Here is a 15400-nt window from a genome sequence, read left to right as displayed (position 1 = left end):
TTTGGATAGGTACCTGGGATGAATGACATTTATTACAAAGCCCTCTTTTTAAGAGGGAAAAATAGCACACAGCAAGAGATGCACCTTTTTGTCACCAGTAACACAGATACTCCAGCATTTAAACTATCTGTGAAATTAGCCTGGGATTTTTTGTGGTTTGCAGAGGTCACTGAAGTGAGTGTCATAAGTCATTTGAATATAAGTTAAAATGGTAAGAAATTGAGTTTTATAAGTAGGATTTGGAGAGAGAGATTTTTTATGCATGAAGATGGATTTACTGTTGCTTACAGTACTACTTTAGAATAGTACTTTACTTCTGTAGAGTAGTTGCATCTTGGCTGGAAAATGCTTTTTTTCCTAGCAATGAGGAGAGTAAAAACTGAGGCAGTAAAAAACTTTAAGAAGATATATCTCACCATCACTCTTGAACTACTGCTCCTTAGGCAAAATCATGGAGACCCTTTACTCAATTGAAAACCAAATGGCAGCAAATATTGTTATATATCCATTTTTGCTTTATGTCCATCAGCTCTTTCCTGGTCATCACTACAGTAATAATGTTGGAATAGAAATCTTGATTTTTATATGGAGCTGAAGAAGACAGAATAGGGAGGAAAATCCCTGGGGCTTGGCTCTGAAGAACATACTCTGATGGGATATTCATGCTAACAAGGATTAAAAAATGTACTTGTGTAGTTTTGCAGCTGTAATGGGAAATCACGTGTATCAGCAATTAGAAGACTGACAAATAGGACAAAAAAAAGGACTTCTGCCAAAAAGGACTGCTTTTAGTATAGCATGTGTTGGTGGTCTGACATGTATTCAAAGTTGTTCTGTTTGAAAAAGAAGCAAGTATTTTTCTGCACTACCTATCCACTGATTACCTTGATGGCCTTTGTTGTTTCCATTTTAGATTTAGTGTAACGTAAACTCTTTGGCCAGAATTACAAAATGAGGATTCCTGAGAAGTGTCTGGATGTAGTCAAATCCAGGCTCATAACTGACTCTGGAGTGACTGGGAAGAAAAATATTTGAAGAAAATCTGTCCCTTTCCTAGGTTGTCATCTGCTGTTTGTTGTGACCTGTTGTTGGAAGAGGTTTCCAAAGGTAGCAGGTAGCACTGCAATTAATTAGGGATAAAACTTGTCCTGTAGACTTTTTAAAGCATTACCAGAGCAGACTACTTAGAATAGGATCAGTTTGCTACAAGGGCTCTAGTCACTAATAGGAAAAACATCCCCTGCCCAATTCACACATAAGATGTTCCCCTATTAGAATAATCTGTGAGTCTACCATGTACAAACTAGCATAAATTGAGTGTTGCTTGTCTACTTTGTTTCTTACAGGCTACTTTTGTTTTCTGTTCTCTGGTTATTTGCTGTGGATGTACTGTGTCTGACCTCATGCTTAGTTCCTTTCTCCCCTCCTTTGGCCCTTGCAACTTTTATTTCTCTGTTGTTTTTGGGACACTCCCTCTGAAGTGAGTGCAGATATCAGAATGGAGCCCAAACTTTGCTAAATTGCATGCCAAGGCTTGCACAGATCCTGAAACATCCCTCTGACAGACAAGTGGAAAGACAGTTCTGCGTTAGATGAACAAGAAAATTGGCAAGTTATTTAGATCTAGTGCTGTGCTACATGGAGGTCTAGCCGGGCTAGACCTGGGCTGGGAGTCTGAGAATTTGAGTTCTCTGCTTGGCTCTGCTGCAAGCATTAGTTTGATTCAGAATGAGTTGCTTAATCCCCAAGGTCTCACTTGCTTAACCAGTTAGAAAGTGCTTTGCACTTGCCCACTCAATTGGTTAGCAAGAGTTTTGTCTAGTGTCACATTGGGCTCTTTTCCCAACCTTCCCCATACCACAGAGCCCTGTCACAGTGCTGGGCTATCAGGGTCAGTAGCAATTTTGGTGCTAATACAGCATATCCAACCCCAGAACTTCTGGCCTTGCACTTGAACTGTCTCAGTGAACCACAAACCAGATCAGCCAAAGCTGCCTTGTAGCCACAAAGCCCCTGCTAGAGCAGGAATTTTGCTGCTTAGCCAGGACAGGTCTCAGTGAACTGATTTAACTCAATTGGAAATTTTTCCAGTGTAACCTGTGCTCCCTAGGAGGTGCCTGATGTATGTGTAAAAGCTTCTCTCTCTGTAATGCCCATTGTAATAGATAAAGGTCAGAAGCGCTGCTGAAGTCATCTTGCTTGACCTTATCTTTTCAAAATTGTAGCACTTTTCCCTAGAAACCAAATTAAAGCTTATCCTCTGGTAAATTATCCTATCATGAAGGCTGTAGAGTGATTATAAGGCCAAAAGTTTTCCCTCTTGCTGCTTAAATTACCCTTGATTTTTAGAAACTTCACCTTATTTTGAGGTTAAATTCGTCTAATTTCAGCTTTTTGATGATGTCACAGTGTTTTCAATGGGATTGAAAAGCTCATGCTCTTTCCTGCTATTACCTCCCTTCTCTGCTTTTAATCGCCTGTCACTGTGATCTAGTCACCTCTGAAGCCTTTCCCTGAATAATGATTTGACTCTGAGTCCCTCAGGACCCAGGCTCACGTTGTGTTGATGGTTCTCCACTGAACTCTCTCCTGTAAATCCCCACGTACGCGCTCACAACTGATGTTGCAATGGTGATGTTGCAGTATCTGTAGTCAAAAGCAAAACTGTTTTTCTGCTTTTCTTTCATATTCTTTGTATACATTAAATGATACATTAAAAGACCCAGCCCTTTCAGGTACTCTGAGAGCATTTTCTGGAAGGGTATTAACAGTTTTCCCCAGTGGCCTCTATCAGTTGCTGTTGCCCACAACAGAGCCCTCGGTCTCACAGGATCCTGCTTTCTCGGTTTGCAGGCATTTTACGTACGACTACTAAAACATACTTGCTCGGTTTAGATACCTTAAACAGGCATTGCCTTTGAGTCATCAGCAGACTTATCAGGAAAGGTTTTTTTTATTCTAGTCTTGGCCAGCAGTACCTCATGCTGTGGGTGGAAGGAAGTAAGTGCTGAGGTATCTGGCTCAGCAGAGTCTCCCCTGCTAGCGGAGCCATCTGTCAGAGAACTGTCTAGCTATAGTTTTCTTGAGACTCTTTGAGTTCAAATTATACAGGTCTCCTAATTTGTAAATCTGGACTCATGGCAAACACCATTTTAAAAAAATCTTGCTCAATAAACATTATCAAACAGGAAAATATATATCTTTTGGCATCATCAAATACAGACCCTAAAGATACATGTCCTGAATGCTCTTGCCTTTTCTGTGTCGTCTTTCATCATTTTTCATCTACAGCTCTCATGGAATCTTAGCCTGATCTGTGGGGTTTTGGGGGTTTTTCACATCATGTTTTAATAAAGATTTTCATTATCTTTAAATATACTGTTCCTAACTGTTTCTTTGGTAAATTTAGATTTCTTATTTGTTATATTTATTTCTAATTTAACAACTTAGTCATTGCCTTTTTTTTTTCATTTAGTATTATCACATTTCTTATGATTTTTCTGTGCATCAGACATATGGACCATGATAATTTTTTTGTTTCTATTTTAGAACACAGAATTTGGGACATTCAGCAGGGTGTCTTAAAAATTGTAGGGTTTTTCCTTTTATGGTTACTTTAAGATCTTGGAATATGTTGGGTTTTTTTCAAATTCCACATGCATGAATAATTATATGTGAATATCCAACACTGCTCTTTATTTCTGTTTGTCTGTATACACAAACAAATCATGATCAGAGTGGAGATAATTGCTAATATTTAGAATTGGTGAAAAGTTTGTTATGTTAGGATGAGGTCTAGTGTTTATTACCTGCTGTCAGGTGCAAAACTTTCTGATTTATTGTATACTTATGTTGTTTTGGCTTTTTTTTAAGATATAGAGGAGGCTTGTTACTGACTTCTCTAGCTAAATTTCAGCAAGGTGAAGTCAGCTATAGTTCTACTGACTGAGAAGGTTCTTTCTAATGAAATAAACTAGTAATACCTTGAAAGACTAGTAATAGTTGTTCATGTTCCTTCCCATCCTGTTGCATCACTGCAAATACAGCTGCAGTTAATGAGATCTGCTCATGCACATATATCAAGCTCTGTGTTAGAAGCCCAGCCAGAGGAACTGGTTGAGGGACTAACAGTCACTTCATGCAGAGAGTTAAAAGAAGCAACAAAGTTATGCCTCACTGTTGAACTCATATTCCTGATAACTCAGTGGTCCTGTTATCACCCAATGAAAGAAAGCATGAAGACAACTCGGAAAGTGGGAGATTCCTGGTGTTGTGAAAGATTGCCTCTTGTGTGCATCCAGTACATAATCCATTCACAGGACTCCCTGCAGTCCCTTGACTTGCCATTGAACTAACACTCAGCAGCAAACCAGGCTAAAGGCTTTGCTCTGCTTTCAGCAGTCTGGAAGCTGTGTCTGGAAGGGCTTTAACACTGTGCTGCAGAGGCTGGTCACTCAGCTGTGCAGCTCAGCACACCTACACAGCACTCTTGGGAGCCAGCACAGGTGTTTTGCTGGCTGGTGGAGACAAAATCTCAGCTTATTCCAGTATTAGGCTGTTTGAAAAGGCCCTTGGCACTATGGTGAAGGTACTGTAAAGTAGCTTTGCTGGATCATTCTAATGACAGACTAATCCAACAATATGAATGTGGCTGTAATCAGGTCCTTCACTTTCTGAAGTATCTTTTCATGGCAGAAATCATGCTGGACAGAATGCATACAGGTTAAAGGAATGTTTAGTTATCGAATGTTTGTGAAGCCTAAAGATTACAAAAGGTATAGAAAGTCCACACCTGTAGTTATGAACTGGACCTATTCCAGCATTGTGAAGAAATAGAGGAGGGATTTGTGTCAGGCCTTGTCAGATACTTGCTGTTGAGGAGTTTCAAAATTAAAAAAATAATCTTTGCAATAAACAGGCTTTAAAAGAAAATTTTATGGTGGGTGCTGGATCTTGCCGTCATATGTACCTAAAATAAAGGTAATGAAAGCAATAAATTCACAGATTTATATGGTAATTAGATTAGAATGGAACTTAATAAAATGTAGTACATATATTTCTTCTGGATTGTTTCTGATTAACTACATGTTCAGTTAGTAGGATCAGGTTTCTCTGTGCATAAATCTAACTGAAGATCCTAACAGAGATGTTGTTAAAAATCCTGGCAGTAGGTAATAAATTGGTATTGCTTTGCTCCTCTGTACTGCCCACAGAATTCTAACCAGTCACTTTGTGCTATAGTGGGTACATTTCTTAGTTGATGGAATTCTTTTTACTGACCTCCTGCTGCTAACTGTGTAGGTAACAAATTCTTAACTTTGGCCCTATGTGTAGCAATAGGTGGATTTGCCCCATAGAGACAGAATGAACAGCTCCATAAAGACCATAATTGATAGTTAAACCTTTCACCTGTGTGTGCAGTTTGCTCAACTTTGGGTGTTGCAGGAAAGTAAGAACTCAAAGCAGAGCTGACAGTGCAGTCATAAGTAACTGCTAGGCTCTTACTGAAGTAAGTCCAGTTGATATTCAGCTGTCATAAGGACTGTTTCTTCATGACAGTAGAGCAGTTGCACAGTTGGGGATTGAGCCTGAATCATTACTCACATCTTTGTTATAAAGAGCAGCAGCTAATGTGTGTAACAATATCGTGTGCCTATGGAATTAACACTAATAAGTTTCAAAGTTTATTACAGTCCATCCATTAAGGAACATACTAGCATGACACTGGTGGTCACTGTTGGAATGGTGGGAAGTATTTTTGTATAAAATCAGAATCTGAGCATGAATTAACAGTGCAAGTGTTCATAACAGCAGGGCAGCTGCTGTTTTGTCTTACCCAAGGCAGCACAGCAATCAGTGCAAGGCTCTGAGGGTCTTCCATGTCTCTTGCAGGCATGTTGTCATTCAGATTTACAGTCAGGGCCTCACGCTCCATTTCCCACTTTGCCCCAGTCTGGTGTGTTGCAGCTCCATCAGCTTGGGAACTGCCAGTGTGAGCTCTGCTTCCTGCTGCTACATCCTCTCTTGGGTTGAAATGAGGCAGAGGCTGTCCTGAGAGCTGTTTCTATTGAGATGTTGTGACAGTAATGTAAAAAAACAGCTTTAGAAGGTCCTAATTTTAAAGATACATATTAAAAAAGAAAATTTTTTTAAATAGAATTTTTTCAATTTTATTACACTTTCCTTCCTTTGGTAGTAGTAGAGAACATTATGGTAGATTCTGAAATCTTTTGGAAGCAGAGGACCTGCACTTTTATTTTTGTATCTGAGCACAGATATTTGTAGTGACTTGCTAAACAGATAAGAGCCTGGGAAAAATGAGTGGACAGTTTGGGTCAGGATGTTATTAGAAGCAAATTTTGGTCTTCAGAGTGTTTATGCTGTTCCAGCCACTCGTGAGATCACAGAAGCCTGCAGAGAAGGAAACAATGGAATTTGATGTTACACTGAACATCAAACAGGGTCGAAGGTTCTGTGACCTCTGCAAGTAATTAAAATAAAGCTTCACTGGAAAATGGTAGGCTACTGCCACAGTTCCTGTTTTACAATTCATGACATTCCTTAAGGGGTTTGAAAGATGAGTCTGAATTATTCTTTGTGCTGCTCCTTAGTCCTTAAGAGAGTTAAGAAATCAGGTCGTTCTCCTCAGAATCATAGTAGAAATAAATATTTGAATAGGTTTGTTCATCAAACGGGCCTAGTATACCTGTTCATAAAAGTTAAAAAAAAAAGCAAAGAGGGGACTGCTTTTGCTCTTATATGTACTCTTTCAACTACGTAATAGTTTTTGTAGTATTTAATTAGTATTAGAAAATTAAAGCTTTGTACATGTTTAGTAGCTGTTTGTCAGGTGACTGCTTTCAGTGACTGCTAAGGTATCTTTGAAAGGAGAGTGAGCGAATGCAGCTGTGCAAATGTAACACAACAAATATGCACTTAATTGTGTCCTTTGGCCAGCAGAACATGTCTGTTGGTAATTAGTTCTTCCTCTACCAGACCCACTGGCATGTGAGGTCTCCTAGTGGGATTCTTGTTATTGTTCTCTCTGGCTCTTGTTCACTGTTGTTCTGGAAGGAAGGACAGAACTGAAGGCATGAGTAATAGGAAATCTTAAACTCTCACATTCACCAAAGAGGAAAACATTTATTTAATCAGACTATAGCTTTACAAGCAGTCAGAGAATAAAAGGTAATCTTGTGGGAAGTGGGGGCAGAGGGGTTGGACTCAGAAAATACAGTCCCTGGCTTTTGAAGTACTATTGCCATGGGGTTAATGCTGCATGTGAGCTCAATGCAGATACTTTTTCTGCTGGGTTTTTGGGGCATGTTGTGTCAGCTTGTCTACAGCTTTATTTGCAGCTCCTGGGTTGGAATAATTCCTGCAATACCCACCACTGCCTTTTGTGACACCTATGAGTGACAGTACATTGCTGACTTCAGCAGGTCCACAGCGTGAAGGCAAAAGAGTGTTGTGTGTGTTGTGAAGAGGTTGGAGCATCAGCAGTGTTAGAAGGGCTTGTACAGGAGCTCAGTGCCTGATGTTCAACTGGTGCTTCAAATACCTCCCAGCAAGAGGTCTCTTAAGCTGAGATGCAGGCAGGGTGTAAGGCAGTGGCTGTGTTGTGCAACCTTTCTCACTCCACACAACTGTGCAGGGTCATTACCCCTCCCATTAGAGAGAGCCTTCAAAGCCCTCTGTAAACAGTACACAGAGGCTTTTAAAATGGTTCAATCAGCTAAGGAGGGCTTGTATGTCCAACTTGCAGTCATTTAGGAGAATAGCATGCTGGAAAAAGGCTGAAAATTTAAAGCTGCTGAGTTTCAAAAGGTGATCAACGAAAAATTTAGTTTCTCAATATCAACTATTATTATAGGTCTTGGTATTGTTATAATACATAATAGAGCTTGTACTTTTGCTCGTTACTTGTGACATGGCCTCTGCAGAATATGCACACCCAGCTGCCCTGTGTAGCCCATCATCCATGAATCCTGGTTACTGAATCTCCAGCTGTCATTCATAAGCCTTAGAGAGGTGGTTACATGGTTTTATTCTTGGGACTGGTCAGGAAGAATAAATTTCTGTAATGGTTTTCCTTGGTAGTGTTTTTCCAAAGTGTATATATGACACTGAATGTTTTTTAACCTGCTTTGTAATTTGGGAGACTGAAGCTCAGTGTTGCTGCAGACTTGATTTCATTGTAAGTCTTGAAATTACGAGGATGAATACAACCTTAATACTATCTAGTGTTGAAGCTATTTTATTTGCATGAACATGCATGTAATGTGCATATTGCATATAGTATATATATTTAGTAGTATATAGAAAATAAATCTCATATATTGGTGGTCAGTCACCAATCAGTGAGACTTGCAGAACCTTGGAAAAATACTCAAATTTAGCCATGGGGTTACTCAAATTTAGCATCCATACAGGTGCATTCATAATTATGCTTACAGTATACCTTTGGCTACTGTTCATTCATTCTGCAAGTCTAAGGCTCTGTAAATGTTTGGTAAATGAGTACATACTACTACTTTTTTTAATCTAATTTTTCTGTCTACTGTGTACAAATGGGATTTAATCTGAGAACCTATTTTAGATTTGTCAGTGTGGGTAGAAGATAAATAGGAAAGTCAGAAGAGCTTGTATATTGTTATAAATTGATAACTGATGTTCTTTGCTTCTAGGGCTAATTCAAGTGCCAGGTGATTTAACAAAGACTTTATAAGCAGTGACAGCAACATACAAGTTTAATATTTCACTTTACAATAAATTGCTGTCAATTCATCCAATTCCATTTAAGAATTTGTATACAAAGGGACAGTAAAAATTTTCAGTATTATCGTGGTTGGTTTTAGCACTTCTAGCTATGCAAAATCAAAGTATTTACAGCAATTAATTTAGCTTGCTCAATCTTAGTTTAGGGACAGTCCTCTAAGGTGTGGGTCACAGTTTGTGCTTGATGGTTTGTATAGCCCTGAAAACCTCAACCAAATCTGGAATAGTTCAGATGGGATCATAAACAGTATGGTAAATCAATACCTAGTGGCTGTATAGCACAGCTAACTGCAAAAGATTTCTGGATGTGAACTTGAGAAGGGGTGAGGAGAGCTAGGCAAGTATCTTTAACCCTCTTGCACCTTGGCTGAAGAATGCTTGGGGCAGATGTGCACTTAATTTATGTCACCTGTTACTGCCGTGAGGATTGCGATGCAAATATTATAATTCAGAGCACAGCAGCATAACATCACAGGAAGCTGAACACTGGACATACTTAATGAAGGTTTAGTAGCCCTAAAAGGGCAAAAGCAGATGTCTAAAAAGTGTGAATATTTCATTGCCTTGTAGATCCAAAAGGTTTTCCTAATACATTATAAATGACTGATTTGTGGCAACCATTTTCCCAGATGATCACAGCAAGTCAGGCATAGCAAGATTAGTTCTGAATTAGTTGAGATCAGAATGTTTTCCAGTGGATATTCACTGTAGAAAGGCTCCCACTCATGAATTGTAGAAACGTTACTGAGGCTGAAAACTCATGAAACTCTTTTGGAAGTGCTCAACAACATCTGCAGCAGCTGTGGTGTGTAACTCCCCACAAACCTCTCCAGTGCAGGGTGTGTTAGCACTGAGACTTTGCAGGGTTGTGTTATCTGGGGTGTGGTGTTCAGTCATCACACTGGGCTAAAATTTGGCCAGTTGTTTCAGACCCGATAAACTTGAAATTGATCTCTGCCTGCTTTGAAGAGATGGCAGATTTACATCATTTAATATAAGAGGTTTTTCCAGGAAAAAAGTCTTCAGAGAGGCCACAGTTCTACACATAATAATGTGATGAATTCTGGATTTGTTTATCCTATAAATAGTTTAATAGGATATATAATAGCTTTAAAACCATGTAAACTGCTTGTAGCAATTAACAGATGAGTACTTGAATCCAGGCTCCCTTTCTTAAAAGATCCTCATAAAAAACTTTTTGGTTAGATGAAAAGTAAGTGGAATGTTTATCATATGATAATGACAAGTGAAAGACTCAATTTTGGCACTAGATGGGCTGGATACAGACTCTTTTAGGACAAAGTATGGATCATGATAGTAAAAGTAACTTATCAAAATTAGTATGAATTGACTCCAAAACAAGGAACAGGAAGCTCAGAAGCCTGTGATATGACTGTCAGAGCAGCTATGGAAAACCCAAAGGATTGGCACCTTCTGCTTATAAAAAAGAGATGCATCATTTGTTTAAAACATAGGTGCAACATGGCCTTGTTTCTAAAGAAAGACATACAAACAAAGCCAAGGAAACAAAAAGTCAAAAGAAACTCAAACCCAAACCACCACACCTGAAAGGCCAGACTGGAAGAACAGAAGCTGAAACTGTGCCCGTGTGAATGTGTGATTTTCTTTGTCCACATGCCATGGTCCTCTCTACTATAGATATCTCTACTGGATCATAACTACCCTTCTTAAAACTACATTGCCTTAGTTGAGCATCAGGGTACTTGGCAGGGAATTGTATCTTTATAAAATCTACTTCATCTGACAATGGAAAGTTTCAGTCCTTCATGTCTGGGAATTTGGTAAGCATCTCACAGAACACAATCCCATCCCAGACAGGATATCTCAAAGGTTAATTTAAAATAACATAACAGACCCCGTACTCTTCCAGTTCAGACTGTGTAGCTCCTTAGCTACCCTGCTGAATATCTTTAGAGAAAGTACAAATTTTATTTCAGAAAAAGCCATGTACTTACTAAAATTTGAGCTCTGTTAAGTGACACAGTTATGCTGCAGAGATATTCTTTTGTTTCATGACACAGTCAGAGGCCCCGCTCCCCAAAAGATTCCTGTTTTATTATTTCAAATCTGTTTTTCAATTATTGTCTTCCTCTTTGGAGAAGATCCTTTTTGGCAGTGATTCAGCCTTCTTGGGAATTTTTTATCTCTCATTAACTGGGAGCGGTTCCCAAGACATCAGATTTGCCATCATCTTTAAATCAAATAAGTCTAAAATCACTCATAACAAGGAACTCTGTGGGCCTCACTCTGCTGAAGAACTTCAGGAATGCTCAAAAGTTAGGATTATTTTTTTTTGCCAAACACAGATAGAGTTGCTGTTCCTCTGTACGTGCAATATTGTTTGCGTGAGGCAGAAAATCCAGAAGAGGGTGTCTGTATCTGCTGAGTGATGAGTTATCTGAACTGGAGGTCTATCTTTGAATCCTCTTCAATATTCACAGCCTGAAGTGGCATATATATATATATATGTATGTATGTATGTATATCCACAGCTATTTTTATATATATATATATAAAGTACATATATATATAAAGTAGCTGTTTGTTGCATGTTTGCACTCAAGGTAAGAATAGTTGTTGTTTGATGCCAGTGTTAAGTTTCAGATACATTTGGACATTCTTAATTTTCTTTTTCTTAAATTCCAGTCTTGAATGAAACTAATGGGATGGCTCAGAGGTTAAATAATTGCTAGAGAGAGTGAGAGATGAAGAGGACAGCCAGTAATGAAAATTAAAAAAAGAGAATGAGCATTAACTGTGTTTTTCTCTCTCAGTTCAATATTGGGTTTGTTGCTTCAAGTCAAACATCAGTTCTCCCTCATTAGCTTTTCTTCCTCGTGTAGGCATATTTTGTAGTGACTTTTCATTCTCCCTTTTATCAGAGACCTTTTTTTGTCTGGTAGCTCTAAATATGCTGTGCAAAAAACCCTAAATCACATTAGTCTCCCTATTTGGTGGATTTTGCCCCTAAGAAGCAGGAATTCTGCCAACAGAGGCAGGATCTGAGTAAGAGAAGTGCAGGTTTTTTGCAACTGAGCAGTGAAATGTATGGCTAAACTAACAGCACACTGAGCCCTCTTCTCTGGCCTTGTATTGTTGAAATTCCTGAATGGGAATTGTTAAATTAAATGGTGTGGCTTTTCCTATAGAAAGGGTGGGTGGTAGAGTTGGTTTTCTGGTAGCTGTCAGGTACTTAAACCCATACACTTCATCCTCTCATATAAATACTTTTAAATAGTAAACCTGTATAATCAATGTCAGACGTGAACCAAAAATATGTCATTATTCATCTCAATAGACATAACAAAAGGTTGAATTTAGTAATATTATAGTCCTAAGTATAATGAGGTAGGAAATGGTTTTGATGACATTTAACAAGTCAGCTATAGAGTAAACAGATATGTTTTTCAAATCACAGCTCAGTGCATAGGGAATATTCTGTGAATCCTTGTGAAAAAGGATTTGAAGTTAACTTGTTTGGAAAGTCAGGTACAATTTTTAAAACCTTTTAGAATGCATTACTTGTCACTATTCAGTATTTGTAGGATTAATTCTTTTTCAATTAAAAAGTCTGATGTGGACATTGTGCGCTTAGTTTCTGATGAGAGGAAGCCAGTGCATTGATTGCTTTGGTCTCCTAAGGAAAAGAATTCACATTAATATTTGGGCCTTGATTTTTCCTGTCCCTATAGTCCTGAAATCTGATCAGCTTTGCCTATTATGGGTGTCAATGTATTTAAGAGAATGAATGACTCAGTGGATTTGGATTTGGGTAACAGGATCTAGGGTATTTAGCATCTTTATAAAGTAGTTCAAATTCAGCTCAAGCTCTCTGTGCTAGTGTAGCTTCTGGAGTCAGGCATCTGTGAATCAAGTTAATAGTCCCAGAAGTGGCTCTAGAAACCTCTCTCCATTAATGCCATATCAGCAGTATTGGGAAGAAGGCCAAAGAATTAAATGGCAGGTTGAAAAATCATTCATTGTCTAAATTCTTCTGTAACAATGGAGCAGTTGAGAAAACATGCTGTTTGACAAAATGAGAAGGCAGCAGGTTTACACAAGTATCTCACTGCAGTGTGACATCCATTGCCTTGGACTCTTAGAGAGATGAAGATTTAAAAAGATGTTTGTCAAATCATGGAAAACAGATACATTCTGATGTAGCCCCTAGCCAGGAAGACTTTAAGCTACTGATTACTTGAATAGGAAGGTGGGAAGAGGAAGGGCTCTTCTGTATTGTCTTGTTTCTTACAGTCTTTTTTCCCACATAGTTGCTGCTGGCCTCTGCTGAGGACAGGACAGACCTCAGGGCTGAAGCAGTATGGCAGAGCTTACATTCTGATCACTATTGTCACATCATGAGGGCAATGTTGTAGCATAACAGGTGAACTGGAAGAAAAAGGACAATGGTCTGTTTGCAAATAGTGGTCTGTCACAAAGCAGTGCAATGCGTTTGTCCCTCATGTCCCTTTTTTGTTTTTCTTTAGGCAGGTGACAAGCATTATCATCCAAGCTGTGCACGATGCAGCAGGTGCAACCAAATGTTCACAGAAGGAGAAGAAATGTATCTGCAAGGTAAGGATGTCTCCATTCCAAAACAGGAAAATCAGACTTTGGAATTTTTCTACCACAGACCTCAGGAGTTTATAAACAATCTCCATGTAATATGGCCGAAGAGGAATAAATTCATGTTCTCATACTTTTTCACTTGAAACCCTTTTGCTATATTAGGCAGTCATAACTGTGGCTTTGCAGTGACTCTGCACCCCAGCTGAGGCAGACTGTGTTTGCTAAAGCTGTGTAGCAAAAATGAAACTTATTAGGCTGCCTCAGCATTTCACATGCCGTGGATGGCTCAGCACCCACACTGGTATAGGAGATACCAGAGGAAGTGAAGGGGTTTCCCCTGATTTCTTCTGGTCCGTTTCTGTGCTCTTCTGGACCACACTCCAAACTTTAAAAGGCAAAAGAAAAATTTCCAGAGGCTGCAGTGAGTTTGTTTTGAGCCACATAGGTCTCATTCCTCATGCACATTGACAGAGTATCTCCTCTGGTTCTTAATTGTATTTGCCCTTCTATCTGGTCATGTCTCTTTTTTTATTCCTGTGTACTTTATTTTTATGTCTTTCTACAGTCACTTCTTTCTTGAATGTTTATTTCCATCTCCTCTTTCTTGTTAACAGTCTCACACTCCCAGGTATTGCCAAGCTTGTTTTTTTCATGATCTTTTCACATAAAAACGAATTTGATCTTTTCCTTGATTGAAAAGTAACCTTGATCTGAATTCCACTTACTCTTGGAGAATGTAGCCCATTAAGTATTAAGCTACAGTTATTGTTATTACTTGCTGTAGTATTAATTAATGTTGGTACAGGAATGTATAATACCCATTTATGTAAACCAGAAATCAAAGTGAAAAAGGGTTGGGTTTTGTATATTGCTCTTAGGTTAGAAAACTTGTTTGCTCTACCTGAAAAGGACTGTAGAAAAATAGTGAAAAAATTATGAGTGTGTGAATGGAGCCATCTCTTGAAATCCTGAGGAGAGATTCTTTCTGGAGGAGTTCCAAAATAAGATAATATTGTTAAGGAATTCCTTTGAAGCTAACTTGTTTTATTTTGTAGTTTGCCCTCCCTTGTAGTCCGTCTCTCTCATCTCTCACTGACCTTTTACCTTAGTCATCTTATTCCAGCTGTGCACAGAACTGGATGTCAAGTTGTGTAGCAGCTCTGCATTGCAGGAGCAAGGAGAGGCTGCAGGAAGGGCTGGGTAGGAAGTACTGCTTTCTAATGGCAAATTGAAAAGACTAATTTGAAAGCAGCAGTTACAACATCTGGCAACCAGTAATCTTCTTAGTTTCCTTACATCATGGTGTGATAAAGTACAGGCAGAGTTTGAGGTGAGCATCAGTTCATCCTTTGCTGTTATTGATAACAACTGTTTGCGACTGATGCCGTTTGTCCGAATGCAGCAGAGAGTGGGAGTTCAGGTTGATTGGGCAGGCTCTGGGGTAAGTTTCTACAGGTCAAACTAAGACAGAAGGCATTGCTTCTACTTAAACTAGGCTAGACTTTGTCCTGTCCAAGTTTGGGTGCTAGGGGAGAGGAGAGAAACCTGGCTGCCTCATCTGCTATTTTTCTCTTTTTAGCTGTATCTCTCTCTCTGTGATTGTGAATCAGTGTTCTTTGTGTTCACTCTGTCTCAGGGGAGGAGCAGCCCAAATTGCTTTATTGTTCACAATCTGTTTTCTGACTAAATAGTGTTATCTCTGAGTGTGCTCCAGACTGTCCTGCCAAGGCTTTCCTTGCTGAATTCAGTGTACTTTTAAGTGTGAGGACCCAAAAGCCTTTCCTGTGCAGAGCTCTCAGCTGAAATGTATATCTTGACTCCATCCAAATAATTTACTCTAGGGTGCAGAATAACAGCATTCCAAGCATTTCTCTGAATTAAAAATAACAACGCCACAACAGTGAAGCTAGAACTAAAATCACATTTTTGATAAAATACATAAAAGTATGCAGCTTCCATCTCACTTCTAATTGTCCTCTCCCCAGGATATGAAAGCACTGTTGCTGGTATTTGCTTTGTAGAATAGAGGAGC

At 39.0% G+C, this 15400-nt stretch overlaps 1 protein-coding gene across 15 annotated transcripts in view; it reads left to right on the top strand.

The window, feature by feature from the left end:
* Window positions 1-15400, top strand: part of ABLIM1 (actin binding LIM protein 1) — a 201083-nt gene that overhangs the window by 135252 nt on the left and 50431 nt on the right. For all 15 annotated transcript variants that reach the window (XM_064663410.1, XM_064663409.1, XM_064663405.1 and 12 more), the window contains exon 7: window positions 13287-13374. In XM_064663410.1, the coding sequence (XP_064519480.1) occupies window positions 13287-13374 (88 nt within the window). The remainder of the gene's footprint in view (window positions 1-13286; window positions 13375-15400) is intronic.

This window comes from Pseudopipra pipra, chromosome 8, assembly GCF_036250125.1.
Source record: "Pseudopipra pipra isolate bDixPip1 chromosome 8, bDixPip1.hap1, whole genome shotgun sequence".
Lineage (NCBI taxonomy): Eukaryota > Metazoa > Chordata > Aves > Passeriformes > Pipridae > Pseudopipra > Pseudopipra pipra.
This window is presented reverse-complemented; position numbering and strand designations above follow the sequence as displayed.